Source organism: Sphaeramia orbicularis, unplaced genomic scaffold, assembly GCF_902148855.1.
Source record: "Sphaeramia orbicularis unplaced genomic scaffold, fSphaOr1.1, whole genome shotgun sequence".
NCBI classification, from domain to species: domain Eukaryota; kingdom Metazoa; phylum Chordata; class Actinopteri; order Kurtiformes; family Apogonidae; genus Sphaeramia; species Sphaeramia orbicularis.
In genome coordinates, this window is record NW_021941573.1 from 366049 (window position 1) to 382628 (window position 16580).

Consider the following 16580-nt stretch of genomic DNA (forward strand, 5'->3'; position numbering starts at 1 on the left):
GAAATGAAGCAAAGTTGGCTAATAATGGAACTGGAGATGATTAAGAGATGAGAGATCTGCTAAGGTGTGGTTTACTGCTGAGGAACTGGGTTATATATGTTTATAAGTGGGTTAGATATGTTTCTATCTGGTTTATATATGTTTCTATCTGGTTTACTGCTGGCTGCTTTGTGCATCTCCTCTTACGCTTTGCACATCTTCGCATTGTTTTCACGTAAGTGACATTGTGTATGGATCACCCCCCACCCCCCCAACCTGCTATAGGGAATTTATCCATGGTACTGTCCATGTGTTTGTGTCTGTGCTCAGTCAATGAGCCGCCCTAACCCCACCCCCAAATAAAGTGTCCAGAGTAACCCGCTGATTCGCACCTCACTAATTTCTTTGAATAGGGTAGTGAGGAAGATAAAATACATGAAATAACTAAAACTAACAATAAAACTAAACTAAACTAAAACTAAGCATTGAGAAAAAAAATGATAACTAATAAACACTAGCAAACATGCTTTAAAAACTAATTAAAACTAACTGAATTAGAGAAAAAAAAGTCAAAACTAAATACAACTAAACTATAATTAAAAATCCAAAACTACTCTAACCTTGGTGTGTGTGGTTAGTTGACTGTTTCTTTTCATACTCACTTCTGTTTAGTCCTGGTAGTTCACCATAATGTCATGTTGGCTTCAATAAAACTGAATTGAACCTGGACCGGAAGGAGGCGCTAAACACCTCCCACCAACTAAGAAGTAGAAGAAGAAGAAAGCGGAAGTGACGACAGTTTACCAACCAGCGGCAGCGGAGGGAACTTTAAAGCGTCTATAAAGTCCAAGCTGAAAACAAACACCGGACAGAAGTGGGTAGAAGCTGAAGTGTGGATGTGGGAGCGGAACCGGAGTGGATCAGAACCGATTCAGAGCAGGTAACACCGACTGACACAGCGGAACACCGGCACGAGCTAACACAAACCAGGCTAACAGCTAACACAAACCAGGCTAACAGCTAACACAAACCAGGCTAACAGCTAACACAAACCAGGCTAACACAAACAAGGCTAACAGCTAACATAAACCAGGCTAACAGATGAGGAGCCGTCAGCGGCTAACAGCTAACACAAACCAGGCTAACAGCTAAGGAGCCGTTAGCGGCTAACAGCTAACACAAACCAGGCTAACAGCTAAGGAGCCGTTAGCGGCTAACAGCTAACACAAACCAGGCTAACAGCTAAGGAGCCGTTAGCGGCTAACAGGGCTGGCATCCGTTTACGCCACAGAAGACCCAGAAGTGCGAATTTAACCGACATTTAATCTGTTTATGAACTAATGAAGGATCAACATGTGTCATCTGTAACCAGGTAAACTGAATATAAGAATTTATGAGTCATGATAAACGACACAGTTTAACACAGTCTGTTATAAACACATATAAACTAGATATAAACCACATAGAAATCCACTGTAGTTTAACAATCTGTTGTAAACACATATAAACTAGATATAAACCACATAGAAATCCACTGTAGTGTAAACACTGTCTGTTATAAACACATATAAACTAGATATAAACCACATAGAAATCCACTGTAGTTTAAAAACAGTCTGTTGTAAACACATATAAACTAGATATAAACCACATAGAAATCCACTGTAGTTTAACACAGTCTGTTATAAACACATATAAACTAGATGTAAACCACATAGAAATCCACTGTAGTGTAAACACAGTCTGTTATAAACACATATAAACTAGATATAAACCACATAGAAATCCACTGTAGTTTAACAGTCTGTTGTAAACACATATAAAGTAGATATAAACCACATAGGAATCCACTGTAGTTTAAACACAGTCTGTTATAAACACATATAAACTAGATATAAACCACATAGAAATCCACTGTAGTTTAACAGTCTGTTATAAACACATATAAACTAGATATAAACCACATAGAAATCCACTGTAGTTTAACAGTCTGTTGTAAACACATATAAAGTAGATATAAACCACATAGGAATCCACTGTAGTTTAAACACAGTCTGTTATAAACACATATAAACTAGATATAAACCACATAGAAATCCACTGTAGTTTAACAGTCTGTTATAAACACATATAAACTAGATATAAACCACATAGAAATCCACTGTAGTTTAACACAGTCTGTTATAAACACATATAAACTAGATATAAACCACATAGAAATCCACTGTAGTTTAACACAGTCTGTTATAAACACATATAAAGTAGATATAAACCACATAGAAATCCACTGTAGTTTAACACAGTCTGTTATAAACACATATAAACTAGATATAAACCACATAGAAATCCACTGTAGTTTAAACACAGTCTGTTATAAACACATATAAACTAGATATAAACCACATAGAAATCCACTGTAGTTTAACACAGTCTGTTATAAACACATATAAACTAGATATAAACCACATAGAAATCCACTGTAGTTTAAACACAGTCTGTTATAAACACATATAAACTAGATATAAACCACATAGAAATCCACTGTAGTTTAAACACAGTCTGTTATAAACACATATAAACTAGATATAAACCACATAGAAATCCACTGTAGTTTAACAGTCTGTTGTAAACACATATAAACTAGATATAAACCACATAGAAATCCACTGTAGTGTAAACACAGTCTGTTAAAAACACATATAAACTAGATATAAACCACATAGAAATCCACTGTAGTTTAACAGTCTGTTGTAAACACATATAAACTAGATATAAACCACATAGAAATCCACTGTAGTGTAAACACAGTCTGTTAAATATTAAACTTCTGCTTCTGTTTCAGGATGAGTGGACCCTCCCCCCTCTTGTCTCCTCCCCCTTCTTCTCACCCGCCCCCCCAACCCCACCCCGTCCCCTTTGATTCTTACTCCTGCACTGGCTGTCCTGAACTGGACCTGTCTGTCACACTAAGCCCCGCCCCTAGAGCCACGCCAGCAGTCCTGAAGCCCCACCCACAGCCAGCCACGCTCCACCTAAAGCCCTGCCCCCGAGGGCAAAGGAAGAAGAAGAACCCAGAGGTAGGCCAGGTAGAACGTCTGTGTCCAGTAGAACGTCTGTGTTCAGGTGGAACGTCTGTGTCTAGTAGAACGTCTGTGTCCGGTAGAACGTCTGTGTCCAGTAGAACGTCTGTGTTCAGGTGGAACGTCTGTGTCCAGTAGAACGTCTGTGTTCAGGTGGAACGTCTGTCCAGGTAGAATGCCTGTGTCCAGTAGAACGTCTGTGTTCAGGTGGAACGTCTGTGTCCAGTAGAACGTCTGTGTTCAGGTGGAACGTCTGTCCAGGTAGAATGCCTGTGTCCAGTAGAACGTCTGTGTTCAGGTGGAACGTCTGTGTCCAGTAGAACGTCTGTGTTCAGGTGGAACGTCTGTCCAGGTAGAATGCCTGTGTCCAGTAGAATGTCTGTGTTCAGGTGGAACGTCTGTGTCCAGGTGGAACGTCTGTCCAGCAGAACGTCTGTGTTCAGGTGGAACATCTGTCCAGGTAGAACGTCTGTGTTCAGATGGAACGTCTGTCCAGCAGAACGTCTGTGTTCAGGTGGAACGTCTGTCCAGGTAGAACGTCTGTGTTCAGGTGGAACGTCTGTCCAGTAGAACGTCTGTGTTCAGGTAGAACATCTGTGTCCAGTAGGACGTCTGTGTCCAGGTGGAACGTCTGTCCAGGTAGAATGCCTGTGTCCAGTAGAACGTCTGTGTTCAGGTAGAACGTCTGTGTCCAGTAGAACATCTGTGTTCAGGTGGAACGTCTGTGTCCAGTAGAACGTCTGTGTTCAGGTGGAACGTCTGTCCAGGTAGAATGCCTGTGTCCAGTAGAACGTCTGTGTTCAGGTGGAACGTCTGTGTCCAGTAGAACGTCTGTGTTCAGGTGGAAAGTCTGTGTCCAGTAGAACGTCTGTGTTCAGGTGGAACGTCTGTCCAGGTAGAATGCCTGTGTCCAGTAGAATGTCTGTGTTCAGGTGGAACGTCTGTGTCCAGGTGGAACGTCTGTCCAGCAGAACGTCTGTGTTCAGGTGGAACATCTGTCCAGGTAGAACGTCTGTGTTCAGATGGAACGTCTGTCCAGCAGAACGTCTGTGTTCAGGTGGAACGTCTGTCCAGGTAGAACGTCTGTGTTCAGGTGGAACGTCTGTCCAGTAGAACGTCTGTGTCCAGGTGGAACGTCTGTGTCCGGTGGAACGTCTGTGTCCGGTAGAACGTCTGTGTCCAGGTGGAACATCTGTGTTCAGGTGGAACGTCTGTGTCCAGTAGAACGTCTGTGTTCAGTGGAACGTCTGTGTTCAGTCGAACGTCTGTGTTCAGTAGAACGTCTGTGTCCAGGTAGAACATCTGTATTCAGGTAGAACGTCTGGGTTCAGGTGGAACATCTGTGTGCAGGTAGAACGTCTGTGTTCAGGTGGAACGTCTGTGTCCAGTAGAACATCTGTGTCAAGGTGGAATGTCTGTGTCCAGTAGAACGTCTGTGTTCAGGTGGAACGTCTGTGTTCACGTGGAACGTCTGTGTTCAGTAGAACGTTTGTGTTCAGGTGGAATGTCTGTGTCCAGTAGAACGTTTGTGTCCAGTAGAATGTCTGTGTCCAGGTGGAACGTCTGTGTCCGGTGGAACGTTTGTGTCCGGTAGAATGTCTGTGTCCAGGTGGAACATCTGTGTTCAGGTGGAACGTCTGTGTCCAGTAGAACGTCTGTGTCCAGTGGAATGTCTGTGTTCAGTCGAACGTCTGTGTTCAGTAGAACGTCTGTGTCCAGGTAGAACGTCTGTATTCAGGTAGAACGTCTGGGTTCAGGTGGAACATCTGTGTCCAGGTAGAACGTCTGTGTTCAGGTGGAACGTCTGTGTCCAGTAGAACATCTGTGTCAAGGTGGAACGTCTGTGTCCAGTAGAACGTCTGTGTTCAGGTGGAACGTCTGTGTTCACGTGCAACGCCTGTGTTCAGTAGAACGTCTGTGTTCAGGTGGAATGTCTGTGTCCAGTAGAACGTTTGTGTCCAGTAGAATGTCTGTGTCCAGTAGAATGTCTGTGTTCAGGTAGAACGTCTGTGTCCAGTCGAATGTCTATGTCCAGTAGAATGTCTGTGTTCAGGTAGAACGTCTGTGTCCAGTGGTTCTAGTGTCATAGTTTAAGAACAAACTGTGGTTCTAGTGTCATAGTTTAGGAACAAACAGTGGTTCTAGTGTCATAGTTTAGGAACAAACAGTGGTTCTAGTGTCATAGTTTATGAACAAACAGTGGTTCTAGTGTCATAGTTTAAGAACAAACTGTGGTTCTAGTGTCATAGTTTAGGAACAAACAGTGGTTCTAGTGTCATAGTTTAGGAACAAACAGTGGTTCTAGTGTCATAGTTTAAGAACAAACTGTGGTTCTAGTGTCATAGTTTAGGAACAAACAGTGGTTCTAGTGTCATAGTTTAGGAACAAACAGTGGTTCTAGTGTCATAGTTTAGGAACAATCAGTGGTTCTAGTGTCATAGTTTAGGAACAAACAGTGGTTCTACTGTCATAGTTTATGTACAAACAGTGGTTCTAGTGTCATAGTTTAGGAACAAACAGTGGTTCTAGTGTCATAGTTTATGAAAAAACAGTGGTTCTACTGTCATAGTTTAGGAACAAACAGTGGTTCTAGTGTCATAGTTTAGGAACAAACAGTGGTTCTAGTGTCATAGTTTAGGAACAAACAGTGGTTCTAGTATCATAGTTTAGGAACAAACAGTGGTTCTAGTGTCATAGTTTAGGAACAAACAATGGTTCTAGTGTCATAGTTTAGGAACAAACAGTGGTTCTAGTGTCATAGTTTATGAAAAAACAGTGGTTCTACTGTCATAGTTTAGGAACAAACAGTGGTTCTAGTGTCATAGTTTAGGAACAAACAGTGGTTCTAGTGTCATAGTTTAGGAACAAACAGTGGTTCTAGTGTCATAGTTTAGGAACAAACAGTGGTTCTAGTGTCATAGTTTAGGAACAAACAGTGGTTCTAGTGTCATAGTTTATGAAAAAACAGTGGTTCTACTGTCATAGTTTAGGAACAAACAGTGGTTCTAGTGTCATAGTTTAGGAACAAACAGTGGTTCTAGTGTCATAGTTTAGGAACTAACAGTGGTTCTAGTGTCATAGTTTAGGAACAAACAGTGGGTCTAGTGTCATAGTTTAGGAACAAACAGTGGTTCTAGTGTCATAGTTTATGAAAAAACAGTGGTTCTACTGTCATAGTTTAGGAACAAACAGTGGTTCTAGTGTCATAGTTTAGGAACAAACAGTGGTTCTAGTGTCATAGTTTAAGAACAAACAGTGGTTCTAGTGTCATAGTTTAGGAACAAACAGTGGTTCTAGTGTCATAGTTTAGGAACAAACAGTGGTTCTAGTGTCATAGTTTATGAAAAAACAGTGGTTCTACTGTCATAGTTTAGGAACAAACAGTGGTTCTAGTGTCATAGTTTAGGAACAAACAGTGGTTCTAGTGTCATAGTTTATGTACAAACAGTTGCTCTAGTGTCAAAGTTTAGGAACAAACAGTGGTTCTAGTGTCATAGTTATGGAACAACAGTGGTTCTAGTGTCATAGTTTAGGAACAAACAGTGGTTCTAGTGTCATAGTTTATGTAAAAACAGTGGTTCTAGTGTCATAATATAGAAACAAACAGTGGTTCTAGTGTCATAGTTTAGGAACAAACAATGGTTCTAGTGTCATAGTTTAAGAACAAACAGTGGTTCTAGTGTCATAGTTTAGGAACAAACAGTGGTTCTAGTGTCATACTTTAGGAACAAACAGTGGTTCTAGTGTCATACTTTAGGAACAAACAGTGGCTCTAGTGTCATAGTTTCCGTATAAACAGTGGTTCTAGTGTCATAGTTTATGTACAAACAGTGGTTCTAGTGTCATAGTTTAGGAAATAACAGTGGTTCTAGTGTCATAGTTTAGGAACAAACAGTGGTTCTAGTGTCATAGTTTACGAACAAAGTGTGGTTCTAGTGTCATAATTGAGGCTCCAACAGTGGTTCTAGTGTCATAGTTTAGGAACAACAGTGGTTCTAGTGTCATAGTTTATGTACAAACAGTTGCTCTAGTGTCATAGTTTAGGAACAAACAGTGGTTCTAGTGTCATAGTTTAGGAACAAACAGTGGTTCTAGTGTCATAGTTTAGGAACAAACAGTGGTTCTAGTGTCATAGTTTATGAAAAAACAGTGGTTCTACTGTCATAGTTTAGGAACAAACAGTGGTTCTAGTGTCATAGTTTAGGAACAAACAGTGGTTCTAGTGTCATAGTTTATGTACAAACAGTTGCTCTAGTGTCAAAGTTTAGGAACAAACAGTGGTTCTAGTGTCATAGTTATGGAACAACAGTGGTTCTAGTGTCATAGTTTAGGAACAAACAGTGGTTCTAGTGTCATAGTTTATGTAAAAACAGTGGTTCTAGTGTCATAATTTAGAAACAAACAGTGGTTCTAGTGTCATAGTTTAGGAACAAACAATGGTTCTAGTGTCATAGTTTAAGAACAAACAGTGGTTCTAGTGTCATAGTTTAGGAACAAACAGTGGTTCTAGTGTCATACTTTAGGAACAAACAGTGGTTCTAGTGTCATACTTTAGGAACAAACAGTGGCTCTAGTGTCATAGTTTCCGTATAAACAGTGGTTCTAGTGTCATAGTTTATGTACAAACAGTGGTTCTAGTGTCATAGTTTAGGAAATAACAGTGGTTCTAGTGTCATAGTTTAGGAACAAACAGTGGTTCTAGTGTCATAGTTTACGAACAAAGTGTGGTTCTAGTGTCATAATTGAGGCTCCAACAGTGGTTCTAGTGTCATAGTTTAGGAACAACAGTGGTTCTAGTGTCATAGTTTATGTACAAACAGTTGCTCTAGTGTCATAGTTTAGGAACAAACAGTGGTTCTAGTGTCATAGTTATGGAACAACAGTGGTTCTAGTGTCATAGTTTAGGAACAAACAGTGGTTTTAGTGTCATAGTTTAAGAACAAACAGTGGTTCTAGTGTTATACTTTAGGAACAAACAGTGGTTCTAGTGTCATAGTTTAGGAACAAACAGTGGTTCTAGTGTCATAGTTTAGGAACAAACAGTGGTTCTAGTGTCATAGTTTAGGAACAAACAGTGGTTCTAGTGTCATAGTTTAAGAACAAACAGTGGTTCTAGTGTCATAGTTTAGGAACAAACAGTGGTTCTAGTGTCATAGTTTATGTACAAACAGTTGCTCTAGTGTCATAGTTTAGGAACAAACAGTGGTTCTAGTGTCATAGTTATGGAACAACAGTGGTTCTAGTGTCATAGTTTAGGAACAAACAGTGGTTTTAGTGTCATAGTTTAAGAACAAACAGTGGTTCTAGTGTCATAGTTTAGGAACAAACAGTGGTTCTAGTGTCATAGTTTATGTAAAAACAGTGGTTCTAGTGTCATAATTTAGAAACAAACAGTGGTTCTAGTGTCATAGTTTAGGAACAAACAATGGTTCTAGTGTCATAGTTTAAGAACAAACAGTGGTTCTAGTGTCATAGTTTAAGAACAAACAGTGGTTCTAGTGTCATAGTTTAGGAACAAACAGTGGTTCTAGTGTCATACTTTAGGAACAAACAGTGGTTCTAGTGTCATACTTTAGGAACAAACAGTGGCTCTAGTGTCATAGTTTCCGTATAAACAGTGGTTCTAGTGTCATAGTTTATGTACAAAAAGTAGTTCTAGAGTCAGTTTATGAACAAACAGTGGTTCTAGTGTCATAGTTTATGTACAAACAGAGGTTCTAGTGTCATAGTTTAGGAAATAACAGTGGTTCTAGTGTCATAGTTTAGGAACAAACAGTGGTTCTAGTGTCATAGTTTACGAACAAAGTGTGGTTCTAGTGTCATAATTGAGGCTCCAACAGTGGTTCTAGTGTCATAGTTTAGGAACAACAGTGGTTCTAGTGTCATAGTTTATGTACAAACAGTTACTCTAGTGTCATAGTTTAGGAACAAACAGTGGTTCTAGTGTCATAGTTTAGGAACAAACAGTGGTTTTAGTGTCATAGTTTAAGAACAAACAGTGGTTCTAGTGTCATAGTTTAGGAACAAACAGTGGTTCTAGTGTCATAGTTTAGGAACAAACAGTGGTTCTAGTGTCATAGTTTAAGAACAAACAGTGGTTCTAGTGTCATAGTTTAGGAACAAACAGTGGTTCTAGTGTCATAGTTTATGTACAAACAGTTGCTCTAGTGTCATAGTTTAGGAACAAACAGTGGTTCTAGTGTCATAGTTATGGAACAACAGTGGTTCTAGTGTCAGAGTTTAGGAACAAACAGTGGTTTTAGTGTCATAGTTTAAGAACAAACAGTGGTTCTAGTGTCATAGTTAAGGAACAAACAGTGGTTCTAGTGTCATACTTTAGGAACAAACAGTGGTTTTAGTGTCATAGTTTAAGAACAAACAGTGGTTCTAGTGTCATAGTTTAGGAACAAACAGTGGTTCTAGTGTCATAGTTTATGAACAAACAGTGGTTCTAGTGTCATAGTTTAAGAACAAACAGTGGTTCTAGTGTCATAGTTTAGGAACAAACAGTGGTTCTAGTGTCATAGTTTATGTACAAACAGTTGCTCTAGTGTCATAGTTTAGGAACAAACAGTGGTTCTAGTGTCATAGTTATGGAACAACAGTGGTTCTAGTGTCATACTTTAGGAACAAACAGTGGTTTTAGTGTCATAGTTTAAGAACAAACAGTGGTTCTAGTGTCATAGTTTAGTAACAAACAGTGGTTCTAGTGTCATAGTTTAGGAACAACAGTGGTTCTAGTGTCATAGTTTATGTACAACCAGTGGTTCTAGTGTCATAGTTTATGTACAAACAGTGGTTCTAGTTTCAGTTTATGAACAAACAGTGGTTCTAGTGTCATAGTTTAGGAACAAACAGTGGTTCTAGTGTCATAGTTTAAGAACAAACAGTGTTTCTAGTGTCATAGTTTAGGAACAAACAGTGGTTCTAGTGTCATAGGTTACGAACAAAGTGTGGTTCTAGTGTCATAATTGAGGCTCCAACAGTGGTTCTAGTGTCATAGTTTAGGAACAACAGTGGTTCTAGTGTCATAGTTTATGTACAAACAGTTGCTCTAGTGTCATAGTTTAGGAACAAACAGTGGTTCTAGTGTCATAGTTATGGAACAACAGTGGTTCTAGTGTCATAGTTTAGGAACAAACAGTGGTTTTAGTGTCATAGTTTAAGAACAAACAGTGGTTCTAGTGTCATAGTTTAGGAACAAACAGTGGTTCTAGTGTCATAGGTTATGAACAAACAGTGGTTCTAGTGTCATAGTTTAAGAACAAACAGTGGTTCTAGTGTCATAGTTTAGGAACAAACAGTGGTTCTAGTGTCATAGTTTATGTACAAACAGTTGCTCTAGTGTCATAGTTTAGGAACAAACAGTGGTTCTAGTGTCATAGTTATGGAACAACAGTGGTTCTAGTGTCATAGTGTAGGAACAAACAGTGGTTTTAGTGTCATAGTTTAAGAACAAACAGTGGTTCTAGTGTCATAGTTTAGGAACAAACAGTGGTTCTAGTGTCATAGTTTAGGAACAAACAGTGGTTCTAGATTCATAGTTTAGGAACAAACAGTGGATCTGATTTTACAGTTTTTGAACAAACAGTGGTTCTAGTGTCATAATTTAGGAACAAACAGTGGTTCTAGTGTCACAGTATAGGAACAAAAGTGGTTCTAGTGTCATAGTTTAGGAACTACAATGGTTCTAGTGTCATAGTTTAAGAACAAACAGTGGTTCTAGTGTCATAGTTTAGGAACAAACAGTGGTTCTAGTGTCATACTTTAGGAACAAACAGTGGTTCTAGTGTCATACTTTAGGAACAAACAGTGGCTCTAGTGTCATAGTTTAGGAACAAACAATGGTTCTAGTGTCATAGTTTAAGAACAAACAGTGTTTCTAGTGTCATAGTTTAGGAACAACAGTGGTTCTAGTGTCATAGTTTATGTACAAACAGTGGTTCTAGTGTCATAGTTTATGAACAAACAGCGGTTCTAGTGTTATAGTTTATGTACAACCAGTGGTTCTAGTGTCATAGTTTATGTACAAACAGTGGTTCTAGTTTCAGTTTATGAACAAACAGTGGTTCTAGTGTCATAGTTTTGGAACAAATAGTGGTTCTAGTGTCATAGTTTATGAACAAACAGTGGTTCTAGTGTCATAGTTTATGAAAAAACAGTGGTTCTAGTGTCATAGTTTATGAAAAAACAGTGGTTCTAATGTCATAGTTTATGAACAAACAGTGGTTCTAGTGTCATAGTTTATGAAAAAACAGTGGTTCTAATGTCATAGTTTATGAAAAAACAATGGTTCTAGTGTCATAGTTTAGGAACAAACAGTGGTTCTAGTGTCATAGTTTAGGAACAAACAGTGGTTCTAGTGTCATAGTTTAAGAACAAATAGTGATTCTAGATTCATAGTTTAGGAACAAACAGTGGATCTGATTTTACAGTTTTTGAACAAACAGTGGTTCTAGTGTCATAGTTTAAGAACAAACAGTGGTTCTAGTGTCATAATTTAGGAACAAACAGTGGTTCTAGTGTCACAGTATAGGAACAAAAGTGGTTCTAGTGTCATAGTTTAGGAACTACAATGGTTCTAGTGTCATAGTTTAAGAACAAACAGTGGTTCTAGTGTCATAGTTTAGGAACAAACAGTGGTTCTAGTGTCATACTTTAGGAACAAACAGTGGTTCTAGTGTCATAGTTTAAGAACAAACAGTGGTTCTAGTGTCATAGTTTAGGAACAAACAGTGGTTCTAGTGTCATAGTTTATGTACAAACAGTTGCTCTAGTGTCATAGTTTAGGAACAAACAGTGGTTCTAGTGTCATAGTTATGGAACAACAGTGGTTCTAGTGTCATAGTTTAGGAACAAACAGTGGTTTTAGTGTCATAGTTTAAGAACAAACAGTGGTTCTAGTGTCATAGTTTAGGAACAACAGTGGTTCTAGTGTCATAGTTTATGTACAACCAGTGGTTCTAGTGTCATAGTTTATGTACAAACAGTGGTTCTAGTTTCAGTTTATGAACAAACAGTGGTTCTAGTGTCATAGTTTAGGAACAAACAGTGGTTCTAGTGTCATAGTTTAAGAACAAACAGTGTTTCTAGTGTCATAGTTTAGGAACAACAGTGGTTCTAGTGTCATAGTTTATGTACAACCAGTGGTTCTAGTGTCATAGTTTATGTACAAACAGTGGTTCTAGTTTCAGTTTATGAACAAACAGTGGTTCTAGTGTCATAGTTTAGGAACAAACAGTGGTTCTAGTGTCATAGGTTACGAACAAAGTGTGGTTCTAGTGTCATAATTGAGGCTCCAACAGTGGTTCTAGTGTCATAGTTTAGGAACAACAGTGGTTCTAGTGTCATAGTTTATGTACAAACAGTTGCTCTAGTGTCATAGTTTAGGAACAAACAGTGGTTCTAGTGTCATAGTTATGGAACAACAGTGGTTCTAGTGTCATAGTTTAGGAACAAACAGTGGTTTTAGTGTCATAGTTTAAGAACAAACAGTGGTTCTAGTGTCATAGTTTAGGAACAAACAGTGGTTCTAGTGTCATAGTTTATGAACAGACAGTGGTTCTAGTGTCATAGTTTAAGAACAAACAGTGGTTCTAGTGTCATAGTTTAGGAACAAACAGTGGTTCTAGTGTCATAGTTTATGTACAAACAGTTGCTCTAGTGTCATAGTTTAGGAACAAACAGTGGTTCTAGTGTCATAGTTATGGAACAACAGTGGTTCTAGTGTCATAGTGTAGGAACAAACAGTGGTTTTAGTGTCATAGTTTAAGAACAAACAGTGGTTCTAGTGTCATAGTTTAGGAACAAACAGTGGTTCTAGTGTCATAGTTTAGGAACAAACAGTGGTTCTAGATTCATAGTTTAGGAACAAACAGTGGATCTGATTTTACAGTTTTTGAACAAACAGTGGTTCTAGTTTCATAATTTAGGAACAAACAGTGGTTCTAGTGTCACAGTATAGGAACAAAAGTGGTTCTAGTGTCATAGTTTAGGAACTACAATGGTTCTAGTGTCATAGTTTAAGAACAAACAGTGGTTCTAGTGTCATAGTTTAGGAACAAACAGTGGTTCTAGTGTCATACTTTAGGAACAAACAGTGGCTCTAGTGTCATAGTTTAGGAACAAACAATGGTTCTAGTGTCATAGTTTAAGAACAAACAGTGTTTCTAGTGTCATAGTTTAGGAACAACAGTGGTTCTAGTGTCATAGTTTATGTACAAACAGTGGTTCTAGTGTCATAGTTTATGAACAAACAGCGGTTCTAGTGTTATAGTTTATGTACAACCAGTGGTTCTAGTGTCATAGTTTATGTACAAACAGTGGTTCTAGTTTCAGTTTATGAACAAACAGTGGTTCTAGTGTCATAGTTTTGGAACAAATAGTGGTTCTAGTGTCATAGTTTATGAACAAACAGTGGTTCTAGTGTCATAGTTTATGAAAAAACAGTGGTTCTAGTGTCATAGTTTATGAAAAAACAGTGGTTCTAATGTCATAGTTTATGAACAAACAGTGGTTCTAGTGTCATAGTTTATGAAAAAACAGTGGTTCTAATGTCATAGTTTATGAAAAAACAATGGTTCTAGTGTCATAGTTTAGGAACAAACAGTGGTTCTAGTGTCATAGTTTAGGAACAAACAGTGGTTCTAGTGTCATAGTTTAAGAACAAATAGTGATTCTAGATTCATAGTTTAGGAACAAACAGTGGATCTGATTTTACAGTTTTTGAACAAACAGTGGTTCTAGTGTCATAGTTTAAGAACAAACAGTGGTTCTAGTGTCATAATTTAGGAACAAACAGTGGTTCTAGTGTCACAGTATAGGAACAAAAGTGGTTCTAGTGTCATAGTTTAGGAACTACAATGGTTCTAGTGTCATAGTTTAAGAACAAACAGTGGTTCTAGTGTCATAGTTTAGGAACAAACAGTGGTTCTAGTGTCATACTTTAGGAACAAACAGTGGTTCTAGTGTCATACTTTAGGAACAAACAGTGGCTCTAGTGTCATAGTTTAGGAACAAACAGTGGTTCTAGTGTCATACTTTAGGAACAAATAGTGGCTCTTGTGTCATAGTTTCCGTATAAACAGTGGTTCTAGTGTTATTATTTATGTACAAATAGTGGTTCTAGTGTCATAGTTTATGAACAAGCAGTGGTTCTAGTGTCATAGTTTCCGTATAAACAGTGGTTCTAGTGTCATAGTTTATGTACAAAAAGTAGTTCTAGAGTCAGTTTATGAACAAACAGTGGTTCTAGTGTCATAGTTTATGTACAAACAGTGGTTCTAGTGTCATAGTTTAGGAACAAACAGTGGTTCTAGTGTCATAGTTTATGTACAAACAGTGGTTCTAGTGTCATAGTTTATGAAATAACAGTGGTTCTAGTGTCATAGTTTAGGAACAAACAGTGGTTCTAGTGTCATAGTTTACGAACAAAGTGTGGTTCTAGTGTCATAGTTGAGGCTCCAACAGTGGTTCTAGTGTCATAGTTTAGGAACAACAGTGGTTCTAGTGTCATAGTTTAGGAACAAACAATCGTTCTAGTGTCATAGTTTAAGAACAAACAGTGTTTCTAGTGTCATAGTTTAGGAACAACAGTGGTTCTAGTGTCATAGTTTATGTACAAACAGTGGTTCTAGTGTCATAGTTTATGAACAAACAGCGGTTCTAGTGTTATAGTTTATGTACAACCAGTGGTTCTAGTGTCATAGTTTATGTACAAACAGTGGTTCTAGTTTCAGTTTATGAACAAACAGTGGTTCTAGTGTCATAGTTTTGGAACAAATAGTGGTACTGGTGTCATAGTTTAGGAACAAACAGTGGTTCTAGTGTCATAGTTTAGGAACAAACAGTGGTTCTAGTGTCATAGTTTAGGAACAAACAGTGGTTCTAGTGTCATAGTTTAGGAACAAAGAGTGGTTCTAGTGTCATAGTTTAGGAACAAACAGTGGTTCTGGTGTCATAGTTTAGGAACAAACTGGTTCTGGTGTCATAGTTTAGGAACAAGCAGTGGTTCTAGTGTCATAGTTTAGGAACAAACAGTGGTTCAAGTGTCATAGTTTTGGAACAACAGCGATTCTAGTGTTATAGTTTAGGAACAACAGCGGTTCTCGTTTCATAGTTTAGGAACAAACAGTGGTTCTAGTGTCATAGTGCAGGAACAAGCAGTGGTTCAAGTGTCATAGTTTTGGAACAACAGCGGTTCTAGTGTTATAGTTTAGGTACAACAGCGGCTCTCGTTTCATAGTTTATGTACAAACAGTGGTTCTAGTGTCATAGTTTTGGAACAACAGCGGTTCTAGTGTTATAGTTTAGGAACAACAGCGGTTCTCGTTTCATAGTTTATGTACAAACAGTGGTTCTAGTGTCATAGTTTAGGAACAAACAGTGGTTCTAGTGTCATAGTTTAGGAACAAACAGTGGTTCTAGTGTCATAGTTTAGGAACAAACAGTGGTTCTAGTGTCATAGTTTAGGAACAAACAGTGGTTCTACTGTCATAGTTTATGAACAAACAGTGGTTCTAGTGTCATAGTTTAGGAACAAACAGTGGTTCTAGTGTCATAGTTTAGGAACAAACAGTGGTTCTAGTGTCAGTTTAGGAACAAACAGTTGTTCTAGTGTCATAGTTTAGGAACAAACAGTTGTTCTACTGTCATAGTTTATGAACAAACAGTGGTTTCTAGTGTCATAGTTTTGGAACAACAGCGGTTCTAGTGTCATAGTTTAGGAACAAACAGTGGTTCTAGTGTCATAGTTTAGGAACAAACTGGTTCTACTGTCATAGTTTAGGAACAAACAGTGGTTCTACTGTCATAGTTTATGAACAAATAGTGGTTCTAGTGTCATAGTTTTGGAACAACAGCGGTTCTAGTGTCATAGTTTAGGAACAAACAGTGGTTCTAGTGTCATAGTTTAGGAACAAACAGTGGTTCTAGTGTCATAGTTTAGGAACAAACAGTGGTTCTTGTGTCATAGTTTATGAACAAACAGTGTTTCCAGTCTCACATAGAACACCTGCTCTATATAGAACAGGCTCCTCCTCCTCTGACTCCGCCCCCACATATGCCCATCCTCTGTGTACACCCACTTCTGAGTATGTCTGCTACAGTACCATACAACACAAGCCTCACTGGTTGTTTGTTACCCTGGAAACTCTGTTCTCTCTTTAGGTGTGTTTTCAGCCAGTGGTCGTCACGGTAACACCACAGCCCCACCTCACACACCCTCAGCAGCCAATCAGGAGCCAGAGGAGCAGCATAGTCCATCTCCATGGTAACCACAGTAAGTGAATGCATATATAGGTGATATACAGATTATATGACTGTATGTTGTAACTATGTGTTGTGCTGCCTCTTGGCCAGGACTCCCTTGGAAAAGAGGTTCTTAATCTCAATGGGATTTTCTTCCTGGTTAAATAAAGGTTAAATAAAAAAAAAATATACAGTTATATACAGGTCATATTCAAGTTATATACAGGTTATATACAAGTTTTATACGGTTTATATACAAGTTATATACAGATT

The 16580-nt window shown here is 38.4% G+C and overlaps 1 protein-coding gene across 1 annotated transcript; it reads left to right on the plus strand.

Annotated features, from left to right (window-relative positions):
- Positions 1-754: 754 nt before the first annotated feature.
- Positions 755-16338, plus strand: LOC115416198 (vegetative cell wall protein gp1-like; the record flags this gene model as incomplete). The annotated part of the gene is made up of 3 exons (XM_030129928.1): positions 755-919; positions 2822-3056; positions 16227-16338. Coding segments are annotated over exons 1-3 (391 nt in total), but the record flags the coding sequence as incomplete, so codon positions are not given.
- Positions 16339-16580: the final 242 nt, after the last annotated feature.